The sequence below is a fragment of the Dama dama genome, chromosome 9, assembly GCF_033118175.1.
Source record: "Dama dama isolate Ldn47 chromosome 9, ASM3311817v1, whole genome shotgun sequence".
Classification (NCBI taxonomy): Eukaryota; Metazoa; Chordata; class Mammalia; order Artiodactyla; family Cervidae; genus Dama; species Dama dama.
In genome coordinates this window covers 107,897,706-107,919,645 of record NC_083689.1, presented here as the reverse complement: position 1 = coordinate 107,919,645, position 21,940 = coordinate 107,897,706, and the positions used below count along the sequence as shown (strand labels likewise).

The window sequence follows — 21,940 nt, the reverse complement described above, 5'->3', positions numbered from 1 at the left end:
AATCACTAATTATTTTATATGCTTACAACACCATTCAACAAAAAAGCTATACATATTTCAGTAAGTTAATTATAATAAATGCATGACTGTATAAAACAAGATGCACAGGAAGCTACAAATAAACCTGAAAGGTGGAAAGGATCAGGACTTCTGCATGTGCTGTTCACTCCCATTTCTGACTACTCTTCCCACGCACTCTTCACTTGGAGGACAGCTTCTGTCCTTAAAGTGAAAGCGAGAGATGCTCAGTCGGGTCCAACTCTTCGCGACCCCACGGACTGCAGCCCACAAAGCCCCTCTGCCCGTGGGATTCTCCAGGCAAGAGTACTGGAGCGGGCAGCTGTTTCCTCATCCAGGGGACCTTCCTGAGCCAGAAATCAATCCCAGGTCTCCCGCACTGCAGGCAGATTCTTTACCATCTAAGCCACCAGGGAAGCCCTTCTACCCTCGGGTCTCAGCAAAAACGCCATTTCCTAGAAGACCCCTGATCACCTATGTTAAGTCAGTGCTCCTCTGTTATTCTTCTACCTGAGCTCCTTGCTTCATAGTAATTATCAAAATGGTTAATTTCTCATTTTATTGGTCTACTCTACAGAAGCACAAGCTTCATGAGCCATGTGCCCATATGTCTTACCTTTCACTGCATTCATAGCACCTAGTAGATACAACAGAAACATTCTGAGACAAAAATAAAAAACAGATACCTGAATCTGCAAACCAGAACAACACTCCAGATGGTTCAAGCATTACCTTCACTATAAGCTAGATGTGAATCTTTGCAAGTCTCTGAAAATTTCTGGCCCTCAGATATCACATAATTTTCAAGATTAGACGATCAAATGATCTCTCTAGATTCCACATGGCTCTAAAAGTTATGATTTTACAATGTGTAAAGTATTTTTAAGTACCAGGTGATAATGGTACATAACAATACAAAACTGAATTATCATTCACTTTCTGGAGTCAAATCAAGCATTAAAACAAGTAGCAACATTACCAGTTCTTTATGCCAATGAGTCATAAATGACATATGCTTCGTGTATTTTCCCATAAACTATTTTCTAATACAGTAGTCAAGGATCATAAATCAGGAAAAAATGGATATTACTTCCACTTGAATAAATATGTTTTGGAAGTAATAAATAAAGATATGTATAATAGAGTGACACTTTGTGTTGTATTAAATTAGACCATTTCAAAAAGTTGGTTTTATTTCTTTCATCTTATTTCTTTAAATAAAAATTTGCAATAGCTATATTTCAACTAAGACCTGCATTATTTATATAAGCCAAAAATCTGTGTTTCTTAGTGTGAATTTAATGTCACATAAAAACCATTCTTTAAGTTCATTTTTCACTTTATATAATTCAATTATAAGAATCAAAGTTACCAAATGATTTTGCGAGTCGTTTATTTTTTCACTATTACTATGTTTTGGAAAAACTTATGCCAAATCTAAATTCAAAGGTTTTAACATTAGTCTCTCATACGTTATACTTTCATAAGAACATGAGTGCTATTTCTAATAAGTAAAAATTCACATAATTTCATTAATTTGGAGATAACTTAAGAAGGCAAATATATAGGATATTTTTAGTATTGGGGGAAATGTAGTTTTGTTTCATTGTTTTATTACTTTTAATTAACATGATATTTGAAGCTAAAAAAGTTCTGGAGTAAAAATAAATCTTTGAAATTAGATGAAAATTGCTTTTACTCATACATTTAAATAAGTATCTGTAGACATATATACAGGGCTTCCCAGTGGCTCAGTGGTAAAGAATCCGTCTGCAATGCAGGAGAAGTAGGTTTGAGCCTTGGGTCTAAAAGATCCCCTGGAGAAGGAAATGGCAATCCACTGCAGTATTCTTTCCTGGAAATTTCCATGGATAGAGGAACCTGGCAGGTACAGTCCATGGGAGTCACAAAAGAGTTGGACATGACTTAGTGACTAAACAGCAACAGACATATATAGAAATAGAAATGTTTAAGAAATATTCAGAAGATGAAATGCAAACATTTACCCTAGAATTCATTTCAGACTGTTTGTTTTGCAAATTATTTTAACATATAGTTCAAAGACAAACTTCAACCCTACCAAGGTCTAAATTAATGAGATTTCACAATGACTACTTAGTTATATAAATATACTTAACATTTTCAACATTTTCAAGATTATGCTCTGAAGTTAACAACAAAAACTCCATGATAACAGAGTGCAAACAGAACTTGGGTTAAACCGGACTCATTTGTTGAACTTCCAGACATATTTATCATTTCTAACTTACTTTCCTAAGAACCCTACTAAAATCATGAAATCAAGCAATTGCTGTGATCAGACAGACACTTTGGAGTCAGGAGGAACTCATGCGTTTTCTATCCCTTCCTAGGTGTGTGACTTTAAGTTATCTAAATTCTCTAAGTCTTAAAGGTAAAATCCACATAATTACATGGAGAACATAGTGAAGATAGCATTAAAGTGAACTAATATATATAAAATATCCAGCATAATGTGTGGAATAGAGTAAGAACTCAAGAAGTGTTGTTTCCCATACATCCATCACCCTTTAAGCCTCCTCTCCTCGCCTCCCATTCTTATCTCCTGATAAGTGTAAACAGGCGGAGAGATGTGGATCACACTGATTATGCAGATGACGAGAGAACTGAAGATATGAGCCCAGAAAACATACCAAAAAAATAAAGAATCTCACAAATTCTAGGTTAAGATAACCCTTGAAGATTGTCTCCTCCAACAATATATAACCAGACATGCTGGTGAGAGGGTCCTACTGTATTTCTTTATATCTAACAAATTTTAAAACAAGAGTCATTTACAATGTGTACATTTACAAAACTGTAAAAAGTAGAACTACTTAGTCATTGGTAGACATGTGCAGAGATTCAGTTGCAAATAAAGAAAAACAAAAGATAATTATATTTTTAATTTTATATGTGCAATGGTTGATAAAACTTATTTTTATAATCCAAAGAAAATCTAATCCTGATTCAATACTGAAAACTTTCATATTTATTAAAGGAATATCCAGAGTAACTCATATTTTCCTGTTCTCGCCTTTAAAAGGCTCAACAATTTCAATATGACATATAATACCAAGTTGTAAAAAGAGCCATAGTATTAAGTGGGAGTGGAGGAGGAAATGGCAACCCACTCCAGTACTCTTGCCTGGAAAATCCCATGGACAGAGGGGCCTGGTGGGCTACAGTCCATGGCACTGCAAAGAGCCGGACACGACTGAGCGACTTCACTTTCACTTTAAGTGGGAGAAGTAGGCTCCTACTCACCTGAGTTCCATACTAGAATGATGGTGTTGCCATTCACCAAAATTGAAAAATAAATAAATAAAATACTAAAAGTGAACTAGGTTGGGCTGGGCTGGATTGTACTTAGGGGATTTTTAATTCAGTCTTAGACATGAGAAATGTAGGGTGCTACTAAGACATCCAAGGAGGCATGTCAAGTAAGCAACCGATTACGTGGGCACAGCATTCCCAGAGGAGACCTGAGCTCGAGTACTAAGCAGCATCGTCTTCGGGGACCACCCGGGGCAGAGCACAGGAAGGAGGGCGGCAAGGCCTGGGGCCGTGCCGTGGGCAACTCCAAAATAAACTGGCTGGGGGGAGAACGAGCTTATAAAGGAGGGGCCAGAAAGGGAGGAGTAAGAGCTGGTATCTTGGTTCGCAAAGGCCAAGGGAAAAGAAGGCAGCAAAGATACTTTGAGGAGGTCGAGTAAGACAATTGCAAAATTTAGCGATGTAAATATTGTCATTGAGTATTGTCGGCCTTTACACTGTATACTGGAAAGGCTGTATATAGTCACCTTGTTTATTTAACTTATATGCAGAGTACATCATGAGAAATGCTGAGCTGGATGAAGCACAATCTGGATTCAAGACTGCTGGGAGAAATATCAATAACCTTAGATATGGAGATGACACCACGCTTATGGCCGAAAGCGTCTACGCTTTCCTCTGAAAGAGGAGAGTGAAAAAGCTGGCCTAAAAAACAACATTCAAAAAATGAAGATCATGGTATCTGGTCCCATCACTTCATGGCAAATGAATGGGGAAACAATGGAAACAGTGAGAGACTTTATTTTCTTGGGCTCTAAAATCACTGTAGATGGTGTCTGCAGTCATGAACTTAAAAGACGCTTACTCCTTGGAAGAAAAGCTATGACCAACCTAGACAGCATTACTTTGCCACCAAAGGTCCATTTAGTCAAAGCTATGGTTTTTCCAGTAGTCATGTACGGATGTGAGAGCTGGACCATAATGATGGATGAGTTTGGAAGGACTGATGCTTTTGAACCATGGTGCTGGAAAAGACTCTTGAGAGTCCCTTGGACTGCAAGGAGACCAAACTAGTCAATCCTAAAGGAAATCAGTCCTGAGTATTCATTAGAAGGACTGATGCTGAAGCTGAAACTCTAATACTTTGGCTACCTGATGCAAAGAACTGACTCCCTGGAAAAGACCCTGATGCTGGGAAAGATTGAAGGCAGGAGGAAAAGGGGACAACAGATGAGATGGTTGGATGGCATCATCAACTTAGTGGGCATAAGACTGAGCAAGCTCCAGGAGTTGGTGATAGACAGGGAGGCCTGGCATGCTGAAGTCCTTGGGGGTTGCAAAAAGTAGGACACAACTGAGCGATTTAACTGAATTTAGCTGAAAGGTCATTGATCTTTTTTGTATAGTTCTTCTGTGTATTCTTGCCACCTCTTCTTAATATCTTCTGCTTCTGTTAGGTCGGTACTACATCTGTCCTTCATTGTCCCTATCTTTGCATGGAATGTTCCCTTGGTATCTCTAATTTTCTCGAAGAGATCTCTCATTTTTCCCATTCTATTGTTTTCCTCTATTTCTTTGCACTGATCACTGAGGAAGGCTTTCTTATCTCTCTTTGCTATTCTCTGGAACTCTTCATTCACCTAGAGCCAGACATCTTGGAGTGTGAAGTCAAGTGGGCCTTAGGAAGCATTACCACGAACAAAGTCAATGGAGGTGATAGAATTCCAGTTAAATTATTTAAAATCCTAAAAGATGATGCTGTTAAAGTGCTACACTCAATATGCTAGCAAATTTGGAGAACTCAGCAGTGGCCACAGGACTGGAAAAGGTCAGTTTTCATTCCAATCCCAGAGAAAGGCAATGCCAAAGAATGCTCAAACTACTGCACTATTGTACTCATTTCACATGCTAGCAAAGTAATGCTCAAATTCCTTCAAGCTAGGCTTCTATAGTATGTGAACCAAGAACTTCCAAATGTACAAGATGATTTAGAAAAGTCAGAAGAAGCACAGATCAAACTGCCAACATCTGCTGGATCATAGAAAAAGGTAGAGAGTTCCAGAAAAATATCTACTTCTCCATCATTGACTACACTAAAGCCTCTGACTGTTTAGATCACAACAAACTGTGGAAAATTCTTAAAGAAAAGGGAATTCCAGACCACCTTACCTGCCTCCAGAAAAATCTGTATATAGGTCAAGAAGAAACAGAACCATACATAGAACAATGGACTGGTTCAAAACTGGGAAAGGAGTATGTCAAGGCTGTGTATTATCACCCTGCTTTATTAATTTATATGCAGTGTATATCATGTGAAATGCTGGTCTGGATGAAGCACAAGCCAGAATCAAGACTGCCAGGAGAAATATCAATAACCTCTGATATGCAGATGACAACATCCTTATGGCAGAAAGCAAAGAGGAACTCAAGAGCCTCCTGATGGAGGAGGAAGATCAAGGAGATCAAACCAGTCAATCCTAAAGGAGATAAACCCTGAATATTCGTTGGAAGGACTGATGCTGAAGCCAAAGCTCTAATACTTTGGCCACCTGATGCGAAGAGCCAACACATTTGAAAAGACCCTGATGCTGGGAAAGATTGAAGGCAGGAGGAGAAGGGGACGACAGAGGATGAGATGGCTGGATGGCATCACTGACCTAAAGGACATGAGTTTGAGCAAGCTCTGGGAGATGGTGATGGACAGGGAGGCCTGGTGTGCTGCAGTCCACGGGGTCGCAAAGAGTTGGACCCGACTGAGCAGCTGAACAAGACAGTCGTTGAGAATCTTAGAGATACCTACTTCAGTAATGCTGGGGCAGAAACCAGGTGTTCGTGGGTTAAGTCCTAAGTGAGAGTCGAGGAAATGAGTGCACATTAGCACTCTTAGAACAAGTCTGACTAAAAAAACAGAAGGCAAAGACAGTAACTGAGAGAGAATACGAGGTTAAAGAAGGGTTATCTGGGGTGGGCAGAGAGGTGAGATTGTCTTTAGGAGTCGGGACTTACAAGTATTTAAAAAGTGAGCACAGGACACAGTTGAGAAGAAAAGGTAAATACAATACACAAAACAATGCAAAATTTCAGGGAAAGTAAGAAATGATGAGATATAAAATAGGGACAAGAAATAGATGGGACCCTTTATGAAAGGAAGGAAAGAGAATGAGTACAGATGTGGTGAATTTAGACATGTAATCACAAAAAATGAGGCATGTGCCACCTGATGATTTTCATTTTTCTGTAATGAGGAGACATCCATTTGTTGACTCTGATCAGGCATATAACAGGATCAGAGATTTGAGAGACATGGAAAATATCTGAAAAGTTGCATAGAGAGTGCAAGCAAGTCGTAGAAACCAGAGAAATGCCACACATCACAATTTCCTTGGAAGTGTTGATAAATCAAGCCAATTGTAAAAGTACAACAGCAGAGAAATGTACATGTTCTAGTCAGGGATTAGAGAAACCATACAAAAGTAACCCTTGCTGAAGATGCAGACAATGACCAAAGTCAGACTAGAAATTTTAAAGTTCAGATCAAAATTTAATCCGCAAACAAGAGAGAACATAAGTACTGAAATCAGTAAACACAGGAGTACAGCAAAACAAGCCAGAGGATCCATGAGCATGTTTACTGATTCAGACACCAACACAAAAAGCAATAGTAAGGCAACAACACAGCGAATCTCAGAAGGATAGATGAGGCACACTACTCCTTTTTAATAAGCTTACTGCTTCCTCCTAACACAGCAGAAGCCAGCTTCCTGATTATCCAAGGGCACCCCACTCCAGTACTCTTGCCTGGAAAATCCCATGGACGGGGGAGCCTGGCGGGCTGCCGTCTATGGGGTCGCACAGAGTCGGACACGACTGAGGTGACTTAGCAGCAGCAGCAGCAGTTTCTTAGGGGCTTCCCTGGGGGCTCAGATGGAGAAGACAAGGAACTCACAGTGAGTATGCTGGACTTTGACCTGTGCTGCGCTAAGTCGCTTCAGTCACATCCGACTCTTTGTGACCCCATGGACGGGAGCCTGCCAGGTTGCTCTGTCCACGAGATTCTCCAGCCCAGAATACTGGAATGGGTCACCATTTAAGGTGGAGAAAAGACAAGTTTTAATGGGGCTCTTCAGAAAATAATTCAAGCCACTAAAACATCAAGACAAATGATAGGTAACATTATACGGATAAAAACACAAAATCATTCCTCTAGAGTCCTCGAAAGTAACTCAACCATACACAGCTTCATACTTTTATACGTGAAATTTCAACTTCTGGAAATTTTATGTCTCTAATTCCATGTAAAATGAAGTATTTCTGTAAAATACATCAATTAAGCTTTCTTTCTTCAAATTACTCCTGTTTTACTCACTCAGACTTCTTTTCATAGGTCTTGGAAGACTCCTCAATCCTCTTCTCCAGCTCCAGCACAGCCTCCTCCTTATTTAAAAGCATCTGCTGTGTCTGCATTAGTTCCTCTGCTAAAGTTCTCAACCTAGAACGAAGTTTCCTCATTATCAGTCAACACATTAATTATGCTCACTTTATACTTACCAAAAAAAGCAATCATACACCTAAGGTTGCAATGTCCAAAAACAGCAGCCACAAGTAGTTTAATTTAAATTAAATAAGAGTAAAATTTCAATTCCTCAGTTGCATTAGCCACATTTCAAGCACTGAACAGACACATACGGCTAATGGCTACCTCTCTGGACAGAGAAAAGAACATTTCAATAATCACAGTGAGTACTCTTGGACAGTCTGTTTTAGAGGATTTTATTCATCAAATAGCAAAAGAGAAAAACAGGAAATGGAGAAAGAGAAAAGGACTAAAGAAAAAATACCTGTAATTCTCCCAGGAAGTGTGTACGGTGAAATAACGATTTTTGTTTTCAGACTAACATGTATTTATATTCTCTTTACCATTTTTTTTAACGAGATCCTACGAAACTTGCTTAAGCTCACTGAATCTATTTTCTCACTCATATTTTAGGTACTGTAACACCTGTTTCAGTGCATTGTTTTGAAGCTGAAATACACTTATGTGTAAATAATGAATGGTACTTAATAGGCATCTGAGTAAATAACATCTAGTATTATTTGCATATGTTATCTCATTTAATTCTCACAACAAGCTATCAGATATATATTGTTATCCTTAAAGAAAGTAAGGCTCAGTCACACGGTAATTTAAATTAATATAAGTTATTTCTGTTTTCACATGTTGCAATAATGTTTTGGAGGTACTGTCTATACAGATTTGAAATTAGTATGTATAAAATTAGTATGTACCCATAGATCAGACATTTTCTGGTTACATAAAATACATCTGGTCCTGAATAGAAATATTTCTACCACAAAAACACACAACTGGAATCTAAAAAATAATACAAATGAACTTATTTTCAATACAGAAACAGACTGATAGACATAGAAAGTGAATTTATGGTTATCAAATGTGATAGCGAGGGGAGAAACAAATTAGGAGTGTAGCATTAACAGATACATATCACTGTATGTAAAACAGATAAACAACAAGGGTCTCCTGTGTAGCACGGGCGATTGTATTTAATATCCTATAATAATATACACTGGAAACTATCTGTAAACAATATAATATTGGAGACTATATAATAATATACATTGGAAATCTGAAAAAGGGTAAATATATATGTATAACTGAATCACTTTGCTATATACCTGAAACTAACACAGTATTTTTGAATCAACTATAGCTCAATTAAAAAAAACAAAAAATAAAATTGCTATAATCATAAAATATACACATACAGCTATCATATCACATTAAAATTTTTATTCTCTTTAAGCCTTTTATTTTTTTAAGGTGTTTAAAAGAAGCCTTTTATTAAGCACAAACAACTTTTAATACATTATCAATACAAATAGGAAAATGTATTTTAATGAATATGATATATCAAAAATCTGAAGGTTTTTCTTCATACTGACACAATAAAAATAATCAAATTTGAAGGAGAATTACAAAGCAAAATTTTGAGGACACCACTGTCTACTAATAACAGTTGAGCTACAGTCTAAATTTACTACGTCACCTGGGGAGGAAGGGCAACCATTTTTTATAGAGAGAATTTCTACACTCATATTAGCACCATTCAAAGCTTATTATCAGTTGTTCGTCTACAAACTGACAGGTCAGGTAAAGCTTTGAAGCAAGTTTTCAGTGCAATGTTTACAGTTCCTTCTTTTAAGATACTTGGAGTCTATGATCTCAAAGCATGTTAAACAGTTCTGCCTTGGTAATTGCAAGGTGTTAACATGTGGAGAGAAATGTGTAATGGAAAGAAATGAGGCTTATCCTGGCTGTGAAATGCATCTTAACGTATTGTAGCTAATGCTGGTCTTTAAGCCTTTTAAAGCAAGACAGGAAACCCAAACTATACAAAATACTAAATAACCCAAGTATATGAAAATTTGAATAAAGTCAAACCATGAAGAAATATTTGTAATGGAAGTTACAAGCAAAAGCTCATGTAGAAAAACTTAGAAAAAAGTCAATCTACAATGAAAATGAACAAAAAAACACAACTGGAAGTTCAAGAAAACTTCAAATGATCCATAAGTACATGGAGATATTTACAACCTGAACCACAATTTAAAATCTTCAGATTAAATAAAAGTAAATTATTTTTCACCTACTAAAATTGACAAGCATGAAAACAAGTGATAATATACAGTATTCTCAAAACTGTAGAAAGAATGAGAGGGGAAGGAAGGTAGGAAAGGAGACAGGAAGAAGGAAGACACACACTCTGTTGATGTGACAAAACCAACTCGAATTTTTTAGAGGTCAACTTGGAATTGTCTCTCAAACTTCATATTAGAATATCGTTTGACCATCTAAAAATCTGTCTTATCAAAATACTTTACACATACTCACAATTAGTCCATGTGAAGATGTTTGTACTACAATGTTTATAAAACTAGAAAATATTTAATTTTCCATCAACAGGGGAATAGCTGAATAAATCTTGATCCGATCTGAGAGTAACGATGCCATGTGCACACTGCCATCTGTAGAGCAGCCAGCCAGTGGGAACGTGCTGAGTGACCCAGAGGAGCCAGAGCTGGGGCTCTGTGGCAGGCTGGAGGGCTGGCTAGAAGGGCGGGGAGGTGCGAGGGGGGCTTCAGGGAGGGGCTGTGTACACTCCAGGCTGGTTCCTGCGGGTGTACGGCAGGAGTCGTCACAACACTGCAATTATCCTCCAATTAAAGATGAAATAAAAGGTCTTAAAGAAACATAATAGTCATTAAAAAGAATGAGGTACACACATAAAAGGTTCTTCCAAGGCATAACTTAACTTAAAAGGCAAGAGGCAGAAAAGTATGTACAGCATGGCTCCATTTATACTGAAATAAATGTATGTGTATACTTGCTACTGACTGAATTGCATTCCCTTAAAATTCTTATTTTGAAATTCTAACCCCCCAGTGATGATATCTGGACAGGGGACTTCAGAAGGTAACTAGGGTTAGACAAGCTCACAAAGGTGGACCCTCATGATGGGATTAAGGTCCTCAGAGGAGATACCTGAGAGTTTTGCTCTGTCTCCCCAAGCCTAGATGAAGCAGAGGTCATGTGTGTGCACAAGAAGGCAGCAGTCTACAAGCAGGAAAAGACTCTCGCCAGGACCCAAACTGGCCATCACCTTGGTCCAGAGCTTGTAACATCCAGGACAATGAGAAATAAATTGTTACTGTTAATCCACTCATTCATGGTATTTTATCATGGTGGCCATAGCACAGTAATACACTATGATATATTTATGTGTGGAGAAGAACCAGACTACTACAAACCAAACTTTCATCATCACTCTGATGGGTATGGGATTAGAAGAGGGGGTGATTTAAGGACAAAAGGGCTTCCCTAGTAGCTCAGTTGGTAAAGAATCCACCTGCAATGCAGGAGACCCCAGTTTGATTCCTGGGCTGAGTAGATCCACTGGAGAAGGGATAGGCTACCCACTCCAGTTTTCTTGGGCTTCCAGTTTTCTTGGGATACCCACTCCAGTTTTCTTGGGATACCCACTCCAGTTTTCTTGGGCTCAGCTGATAAAGAATCAGCCTGCAATGCAGGAGACCCAGGATCGATCTCTAGGTTGGGAAGATCCCCTGGAAAAGAGAAAGGCTACCCATTCTAGTATTCTGGCCTGGAGAATTCCATGGACTGTATAGTCCATGGGATCACAAAGAGTCGGACACAACTCAGTGACTTTCACTTTTGGACAAAAAAGTCTCTCATATTTTACTCTGTATTTATCTATATTATATTTAAATCTCATAACAAAAAATGAATTTGAATTTAAGCTATTAAATAAAAGGTAATGGAGACAGAAAAGGCAGAAAAACCATGAAACATGATAAGAACTCAAAATATAGTAATCCAGGTTATCTCATCCATGTTTAGAGTTAAGCAACATAATAAACCTCAACAGGTTTCTGAGAGCATTTTATACAAAACATAATCAGCGATGCTTATAATAATGATCCAGAATTGTAAGAGAAAAATTAAAGTATTTTTCATTAAGAATATACATATATTTATAAGAGACATACATCAAATCTAGTAAAATTATTTTGTTGATAGCAATACAAGGTTGGGTTAACTGGAAAATGCACTTCTGTGGAATAGTTCATACCCTGACTACTAGACACAGAAAGTTACTATATTAAAATCTGAGGTCATTCTCAAGAAATCTACACTTCAACTTCTGGCTTCAAGTTACTCATTAATAGCTACAAAACTATAAATTAATAACACACATAATGCTTTGCTCTTTATAAAACTCTGCCGCATGCATGATCTGATTTCACCCTCACGGAAGTCTGGATCACAGGCCCCACCTCTGCGCCTGAGGGCCTAAGGACCAGCCTCCCGCACCACCCTGGCCATGCTGCGCCAGAGACGACCCGGACAGACAGCTCTCCCTCTCTGGCCGCCCTCCGCCCCGCTGTTCGTTTACTTCCCTCTCCTACACCTTTCCCGAAGCTCTTCCTGCTCAGTTTCCATTCACCCCGCTCTTCAATTCCTCACTCATTCATTTAAACCAGGTGTTTGCTAACCCCATTCCCTGTGTCAGGCACACTGTTAAGACCCTAGGGATACAACAGTGAGCAAGTTTGGCTTCAGGAAACTTAGATGCTAGGAGAAGAGACAGGGACCGTTTTCTTCCTCCAACCCTCTCTTCTCTTCCGCTTCTTTCCTCTCTTTGACTATTAGTGTTTCTGCCCTATTTCTTCCCAGTTCGCACTGTACCAAATTCTCTGCTCCACCCTGGAACAAACACCTAACCCTACCGATCTGTAGCCGCAGGCTCCGCGGCCTCCCCTTCCCTGCTCAACCCTCTCACCAAACTCTGTGTCTTTCACACTCCGTTCTGCATGTCCTGTTTCTCTCATCAGAATCTCACCCAGTAAGCTTTTTATGCAATTTCCTAATAACTCCCAAGGCTCTCCTGATTCCTATCGGTCTGAATTATCTAGAAAGAGAAACCAAAGAGCTACCTCAGTGTGGGAACAGCACAGTTTACGACTTTCCCCCCACCACGACAGCTAAACTGATACAGGAACCACACTGCAGTGAAGGAAGCCTTACTTCTCTACACAGACGTCATTAATGCAGGACTGATTCTTCTCACGTAAACATTTTGTCATCAAGCTGATCACTTTACCTTCCACCTCAGAGTAAGAAAATTATTTGTGTTTGCAACTCTACACGTCTCTGCTGCATTCTGTAAAGCTCCTTACTCTGGTAAAAGAGACACCAGATCTAGAAGCAGACACCTTCAGGTTCAGTATTTACTCGGCTTTTCTAGACTTCCGTTTTCTCCTCTAATAAAATGGAAATTAATTTAATATCTAACTTAAAGGGTTCAGGTAGCTATGATACATGTTTTTAAAGTTTCTAGTATGGATTTTTAAGCATAGTATGTTCCCTATAAATGTAACTATATACTATTTACCAATTTTACTACTGATATCAAGAAATATTTTTCTGAAAAGTAACTAAATTTTGTCTTCTACCTTTTTTAAAGAATGTTTTGTTAACATTGAATGCAAAAATAAACACTGCTCCCAAGGCAGGGGTCAGACTGAATGTATTTTAAATAAAACTTAAGAACAGGTTATACTATTTATACATTTTTCCCAGTTAAGGACAAGTAAAGAAATATTGTAAGAATTCTATATTAAAAGTACATGACTTACTCATAATTCAGAGTTGTTTTTCCCTTAACAACAATGTCATTTCCAAGAACATTAACTTTTTGGAAATGTGAAAAACTTTAGTTCAAGAGAAATTAATGTAAGCCTGCGTGTCACTGCTATCCTTGACACAAAACAATAAAAAAATCTCTATACACACACATACACCCTGATTTGATGTGACATAACAGTTAATAATATCAAAACAAGTCAAACACTGAGGAGTTTTATTACTGATTTCTTCACATATATGATTTAGGAAAATTAAAGGGAAGACACCCAATTGTGGTGAACACCACATTTACCCTAGCTAACTGCAGTACAGCCCTCTTTTCACTTTGAAACGGGGTAAGAAGGGAGGAAGGAGGGGAAAGCCAGAGAGTCCTGATCCACGGTTTAAACCACCTGATACAGCCTAATCTATCTCTCAGAGGTCACTGGCACGTGTGAATTCTAACAAAGGATATTAAAATCCAAATCTGCTAACTCTCACTTCCTTTAGCAAGCATTCAGCTTCCGAAAAATACCCCTTAGGCTTCCAATGAGGAATTAGATCTGAAGTCTTGTATATGCTCAACTTTTGGAAGACACATGTACGCTCATTTGTGAGAAGACTGAGGTGGTCCTCATGGTCACTTCTCTTTTCAAATATCTGATCTGTAAGCTGTTGTCGCTGTTGTTGTTCAGTCGCGAAGTCTTTGCAGCTCCAGGGACTGCAGCACGCCAATCTCCCTGTCCCTCACTGTCTCCCGGACTCTGCCCAAGTTCACGCCCACTGAATCGGCGATGCCACCACCCACCTCATCCTTTGTTGCCCTCTTCTTATGCCCTCAATCCTTCCCAGCATCAGGGTCTTTTCCAACGAGTCAGCTGTTTGCATCAGGTGGCCAAAGTATTGGAGTTTCAGCATCGGTCCTTCCGATGTATACTCAGGACTGATTTCCTGTAGGTCTGACTGGTTTGAACTCCCTGCAGTCCAAGGGACTCTCAAGCATCTTTTCCAGCACCACAGTTTGAAAGAATCCTAACACCAGCTTATTAGATTCTCTAAAGAGTTGGAAACTCTAGAAGTTAAAACAAAGTCCTAGAAAAGCTAACAACTTCTGTTCTCTGGCTAGTCTGTTAGCTAGAGTTTACCACCTGTTTCGCTAAGCAATGAAGGTTGGAAAAAGAAAGGAGATAAGAATAAGAAAAGAAAAGGGAGATCAGAGGAAAAGAAATGATAATATTAGCCAACTTTCCTTTTTCTAACTCTTAATCATATAAAGAAAACAGTGGCGCTTCTTGAGGCCTTAATCTTTTAGAGCCTTGGCACAAACAAAACATGGCCAAGCTTTATGCAAAATTTTCTTAAATAAAAAAAATCGAGCAAAGATAACCCTTTGAAGTCAAAATGTCTTAATGTTTCTCAGTCTCTATAGATCCATGGCTGTAAATCCAAAGTAGAAAAGACAGATGATTTAGAAGAATAGAATTATATAGGGAAAGCATTTTGCCTTTTTCGCACTTGCAGTAGAATGGATTAAGAGAAAAACATTCTAGTAGATACAGGTTATATAAAGATGATTTTTAAAGATTTAAATGTATTTAAAGATTGTTGTTCAGTCACTAAGTGCTATCTGACTCTTTCAACCCCATGGACTGCAGCATGCCAGGCTTCCCTGTCCTTCACCATCTCCTGGAATTTGCTCAAACTCATGTCCACTGAGTTGATGATGCTATCCAACTATCTTATCCTCTGTCGTCCCCTTCTCCTCCTGCCCTCAATCTTTCCCAGCATCAGGGTCATTTCCAACAAGTCTGCTCCTTGCATCAGGTGGCCAAAGTTCTGGAGCTTCAGCATCATTCATCCTTCCAATGAATATTCAGGGTTGATTTCCTTTAGGATGGACTGGTTTGATCTCCTTGTTGTCCAAGGGACTCTAAAGAGTCTTCTCCAACACCACAACCCAAAAGCATCAATTCCTCAGCACTCAGCCTTTTTTATGATCCAGCTCTCACATGATTACTGGAAAAACCATAGCATTGACTATACAGACCTTTGTCCACAAAGTGGTATCTCTGCTTCAAAATACGCACTCTAGGTTTGTCATAGCTTTCCTTCCAAGGAGCAATAATCTTTTACCTTCATGGCTGCAGTCACTGTCCGCAGTGATTTTAGGAACCAAGCAAATAAAATCTGCCACTGTTTTCACTTTTTACGCATCTATTTGCCATGAAGTATTGGGACTGGATGTCATTATCCCCATTTTTTGAATGCTGAGCTTTAAGCCACTTTTTTCACTCTCCGCTTTCACCCTCATCAAGAGGCTCTTTGGTTCCCTTCCACTTTTTGCTATGAGAGTGGTATCATCTGCATATCTGAGGCTGTTGATATTTCGCCCTGCAATCTTGATTCCAGCTTGCAAATCATCCAGCCTGGCATTTCACATGGTGTATTCTACATAGAAGTTAAGTAAGCAGGGAGACAATATACAGCCTTGACAAACTGCTTTCCCAGTTTTGAACTAGTCTGTTGCTCCATGTCTAACTGTTGCTTCTTCACCTGTATACAGGTTTCCTGGGAGACCTGGTAAAGTCTCATCTCTTTAAGAATGTTCAACAGTTTGTTGTGATCCACACAGTCAAGGTTTTAGTGTAATCAATGAAACAGAAGTAGATGTTTTTCTGGAATTCCCTTCCTTGTTCTGTGATCCAGTGGATGTTGGCAATTTGTTCTCAGGTTCCGCCGTCTTTTCTAAACCCAGCCTATACTTCTGGAAGTTCTTGGTTCACGTAATGTTGAAGCCTAGCTTGAAGCATTTTGAGCATTATCTTGCTAGCATGTGAAATAAGTGCAATTATACAGTAGTTTGAACATTCTTTGGCATTGTCTTTCCTTGGGAAAACTGACCTTTTCCAGTCCTGTGGCCACTCCTGAGTTTTCCAAATTTGGGGATTTTGTTGACACATTGAATATAACACTTTCACAGCATCATCTTTTAGGATCTGAAATAGCTCAGCTGGAATCCCGTCACCTCCACTGGCTTTGTTCTTAGTGATGCTTCCTAAGATCCGCTTGACTTTACACCCCGGGATGTCTGGCTCTGCGAGAACCACTGCTGTCCTGTCATTAAGATCTTTTTTGTATAGCTCTTCTGTGTATTCTTGCCATGCTCAGTTGCTTCCGTCATGTCTGACACTTTGCAACCCTTTGGATAGTAGCCTGCCAGGCTCCTCTGTCCATGGGATTCTCCAGGCAAGAATATTGGAGCAGGTTGCCATTCCCTCCTCCAGGGGATCTTTCCTGGTGGCTCAGACGGTACTCTTCCCACCTTTTCTTAATCTCTTCTGCTTCTGTTAGGTCCTTGCCTTTTCTGTCCTTTATTGAGCCCATCTTTGCATGAAATATTCCCTTGGTGTCTCCAATTTTCTTGAAGAGATCTCTAGTCTTTCCCATTCTATTGCTTTCCTCTATTTCTTTGCATTGTTGACTTAAGAAGGCTTTCTTATCTCTCCTTGCTATTCTTTGGAACTCTGCATTTAATTGGGTATATCTTTCCTTTTCTCCTTTGCCTTTCACTTCTCTCCTTTTCTTACCTATTTGTCAGGCCTCCTCATACAACTACTATGTATATTTAAAGATATAAAAGCCTAAAGCAATTATTGTGGATGATAACAAGTTTTCAGTACTCATGACAATACTTTTTATATCCTCAAACCATTTTCTATCATTATTTAAATCTTAGAGCACATCTAAAGGATCCAACTTCCTAAAAAAATATAAATTAAAAATTCCTAATACTGTCCCATTAATTGTGACATTTGGGTTAATAAAAACCCAAAGGCAATAAAGGTTACAGTTGCCTGATATAACTTTTTTGAGAACTCTTATTCGCTATTGTTGTTCAGTTGCCCAGTCGTGTCCAACTCTTTGTGACCCCATAAACTGCAGTACACCAGGCCTTCCTGTCCCTCAGCATCTCCCAAAGTCTGCCCACGTTCATGTCCATTGTATTGGTGACGCCATTCAGCCGTCGCATCCTCTCATACCCTCTTCTCCTTCTGCCCTCAACCTTTCCCAGCATCAGGGTCTTATCAATGAGTCACTGTTTGCATCAGGTGACCAAAATACTGGGGCTTCAGCTTCAGCATCAGTCCTTCCAATGAGTATTCAGGGTTGATTTCCCTTAAGATTGATTGGTTTGATCTCCTTGCTGTCCAAGGGATTCTCAGGAGTCTTCTCCAGCACCACAGTTCAAAGGCATCAATTTTTTAGTGCTCTGCCTTCTTAATGGTCCAGTTTTCACAGCTGTACGTGACCACTAGGAAGGCCACAGCCTTGACTATACAGACCTTTGTTGGTGGAGTAACATCTCTGCTTTTCAACACGCTGTCTAGGTTTGTCATAGCTTTCCTGTCTAGGTTTGTCATTTGCTTTGTCAGAAGCATGTCAGATTTCATGGCTGCAGTCACCATTCGCATTGATTTCAGAGCCCAAGAAGAGGAAATCTGTCACTACTTCCCCCATTTTCCCTTCTATTTGCCATGAAGAAATGGAGCCAGATGCCAGGATCTCAGTTTTTTTTTTTAATAATTAGTTTTAAGCCAGCTCTTTTACTCTTCTCCTTCACCCTCATCAAGAGGATCTTTCGTTCCATTTCACTTTCTGCCGTTAGAGTGGTATCATCCACATATCTGAGGCTGTCAATGTTTCTCCAGCCTGTCTTGACTCCTGCTTGTGACTCATCCAGCCCGGCATTTCTCATGATGTGCTCAGCATACAGGTTAAATAAACAGGGTGACAGTGGACAGCCCTGCCATACTCCTTTCTCAATCCTGAACCAATCAGCTGTTCCATACAGGATTCCAACTGTTGCTTCTTGACCCACATACAGGTCTTTGTTCTGCTAAACCTCTTTCTGATCCACATATATTCTTAACACCATCAGTTGTAATACATCATAACAGATTCCACTTCAGTCTATACTGGGTTAGTGTTTTCTCAACTTCATTGAAAATACTCCTGTTTTCAGGCGATCCACACAGGACATTCATTGAAAGTAATTCTTCAATCGCTTCAAACCTGGTTTGATTTCTCAAGTAAACAACTGAGTAGTTTTGATCATATCTGCTGACTCGTCAAGAGCCACGGAAAAACACTGTGAATGATTTGTCATGTTTTTTATTAATTAATGATGCAGCTCCCAAAGTTCTCAAACCTTCAAGCAAATGTTCTTACTGAAAATGTAATGGTCATAAACAAACTTACTTCCTCTGAACATACTTCTTCAGTTATTCTTTAAAACACTATTTAATTAAACGACCACTGATAAATGGCTTTCCTTGCCTGGCTAACAAATAAGTCACCCAGAAACGTATTTCCGTTTGGTTTTATCCTCATTCACATTTTATTTTTCTGAAGAAAGTCTGCTGTGATGAAGCACTTCAGTTTGACTTTTATAGTCTGCCCTGACTCTTGCTGCCCTGCGTGTCAGTAACACTGAGACGAGTGGTGAGTCTGGTAATGTCAACATACATTATCTTAGCACAGCCACAGAGCCCACGCGTGAGGAACACAATGCTTTGCCATCTAATTCAACAACAAAATAACCCACACTCTACTGTGTCTTAAAGTGTGACAGCCAAAATCCATTTTCTCTTCTCTTCTCGTTTTGACATGACATGCATGCACTGATAATAAAAAGGAAACAAATGCTGTAGTCCAGTGATGTGTGTGGCATTCAAAGCACTGCTGAGTTACAACCGTGCCGCTGCGACCTGCCGTGCGCCAAGCAGCGTGAAGCGACAAGGACGCCGTGCATGGTCCCCGTCTTACTGCCCGACTCTGCCCGGAGCAGGAAGCCAGCCCCAGACAGCCGGGAAACGACGGGCGTGGCTGCGCCCCAGTGTGACCTGTGCACTCTCAGGTTTGAGGTTCACGTGGCTTTCACGTGTCACAAAACACAGTTCTTCTTCTGATTCTTTCAACCGTTTGAAAATGTAAAAAGCAGTGTTAGCTCACAGACCGCACAAGATAGGTGGCTAGCTGGATGTCACCTACAGGCTATAGTTCGCTCATTCACAGCTCAAAAAATCCAAAATAATCACTTTCCCATGTAGAGAATTATCATTTTTCAATTAAGAGATCTTATTTATATTTCACTGTAAAAGCTAAACACATTTTGACTTTAAATTTTTTTAAATAATCTGGGAAACATGAGACCTGAAATTGGGGTTTCCTTTAGAATATAAAACTAGACATTTAACACAATCTTCTAAAATTCAAATATATTTCCTACTGCTAGGTAGTAACAACTTATGATAAAGAGACCGCATTTGAAACTAGAAAATGGACTCAACAAAAAGGTAGAGGACCTTTGCTCTCTACCATTCTAGTAAAATTAATAAAAATTCCTCTTTTGGCAGACATGTTACTGTTCATAGTTTGGAACAACTTGCTATCCGTAACTTGCCTAGCTTAAACTATGGATTCATAACTCCATTTACCCTGCTTTAAGTTTCCAATGGATCACAAATCAATGCCTCATCGATCCAGAATGCCAAAATCCACACAACAGATACTTAAAGATATTCTTCTAATGTTCAAACTTTCACAGACTTTACTTTTTCAAGTAATTTTGATGAACTAAATTAATCCCAAATTAGTCAATTAAATAGTGATTAGATGAGAGGAAATATTTACATATATAACCTTAAACAAAAAGTTTAGTATTCTCTTTCAGCCTTTGGCCAAGAAGGGAGACCCAAAAATGAGGCAGATGTGAAAGGGGTGGTGGAGGGGAAGCAAAGAGGCTGCAGATGACAGAGACAAAGGAAGCAGTCTCAGATTCAAGCCTGAAGGGGAGGCAGCCTGAATGCATGTGTGGTGGCAAGTGCATGATCAGACGCTAGAATTTATCAGAGGCTGAGAAACAGCCCTCTCCCACATGGCAATCTACCATTCAAAACCATTTCCAATATACAGGAGCTGAACAAACAACCTACAAAGAGCTGAGATGAATTCCTCTCTCTCTCCATATACGCTGGGGTGGGGGCGAGCAGGGTTGATATTACACTCAGTCAAGTCCAGCTCTTCACAACCCTATGTCCTGTGGCTCACCAGGCTCCTCTGTCCACGGGACTTTCCTGGCAGGAATACTGCAGTGGTATCACCTTTACAATTACAGTTGACAGACAAATAATGAGTATGATAAAAATGCTTTCTGGCACATATTTACATGGATAAATGCAGTAACTCTGCCATTTACTATTATATCATTAGATTTCTATCAGATCTGAAAAGGGGGCAAGCAGTAACACTGTATTATCTTGTTCTGGATATAAATACCAATTGTGTAATAATCTCAGAATCCCATATTTTTACTTGAGAAACCTCTACATGGTACAGTAAAGAGCAACCTAAGCTATTAAATTTATGAGTGTGGTTAATGAAAACAATTTTTATGTTATATTTAGGAATCTAAAATAAGAAAACTTAATGGGTGTCTTTTTATGACTAGCAAAGTGAAAAAGACAACCTCAGGAAAAGAGCATCTCTTTAAACTTCAAATACTTTATCAGTCAAGACTAGATCAGAAGTATGGCAAATCAAAAGAAGAAAAAAGGTCAAAAAGAAATTCCCCGATTCACATTGTTGTATGAAAGAAGTCAACACAACGCTGTAAAGCAATTATCCTATTAAACATTTCTTTAAAATTCCAGTTAATAAAAACAAAGAATAAAAAAATAATAATAAAATAAAATTCCAGTTAGACTACTATAAAAAATGCTAATTTTCACCAATAATACTATAAATTTGACGAATATAGCTTCACTAGAAAAGTTTAACAAAAAAGACACCTTTAAACATGAAAGATATTCAAGTAGAGCAGTCCTCAGGCATTTTGGGTTGAGAAACCCTCTGAAAAATCTGCACACACCCTCCCCACAGAAAGGAAAACACATATTTCTACAAACAGTTTTAGCGGGCTTATGGCAGATTTTCAAACCTTTCTACACACTAAAGTCATCTGGAAAGTTTACAAAAAATTCTAATGCCTGGATCTAACCCTCAGAAAATCTGATTTAACAAGTTTGAGTCAGATTCCAAACATCAGCATTTTTAAAGGCTCCCTAAGTGATCCTAATATGAAGCCAGAGAGGAGACCCGCTACTGAGAAACTCCCTGAAATCGCCATAAAATATCTCCATTCACTCACTCATTCAACAAAGATGTCCATAAATCATCTGCAACATCTGACATCTAGCCAAGAATTCTGAAGACTCCAAGAGAAATGCAGTCCAACTTTTCCTTTGTTTCCTGGTCACTACTGATCAGCAGTCTGACAGACTGCCAGTACGACTCTTATTTACGAAAAGTTCTCCAGAAGTCAAAAATTAATGATTCTCACTT

General features: G+C 39.0%; 1 protein-coding gene across 5 annotated transcripts in view; it reads right to left on the bottom strand.

Moving 5' to 3' along the window:
• The window catches only part of FER (FER tyrosine kinase), a 442,861-nt gene that overhangs the window by 310,959 nt on the left and 109,962 nt on the right, over window positions 1–21,940 (bottom strand). For all 5 annotated transcript variants that reach the window (XR_009694249.1, XM_061152123.1, XM_061152124.1 and 2 more), the window contains exon 8: window positions 7,679–7,801. Coding sequence is in view for 4 of the 5 variants with exons in the window: in XM_061152123.1 (XP_061008106.1) it covers window positions 7,679–7,801 (123 nt within the window). In the remaining variant the exon portion in view is untranslated. The remainder of the gene's footprint in view (window positions 1–7,678; window positions 7,802–21,940) is intronic.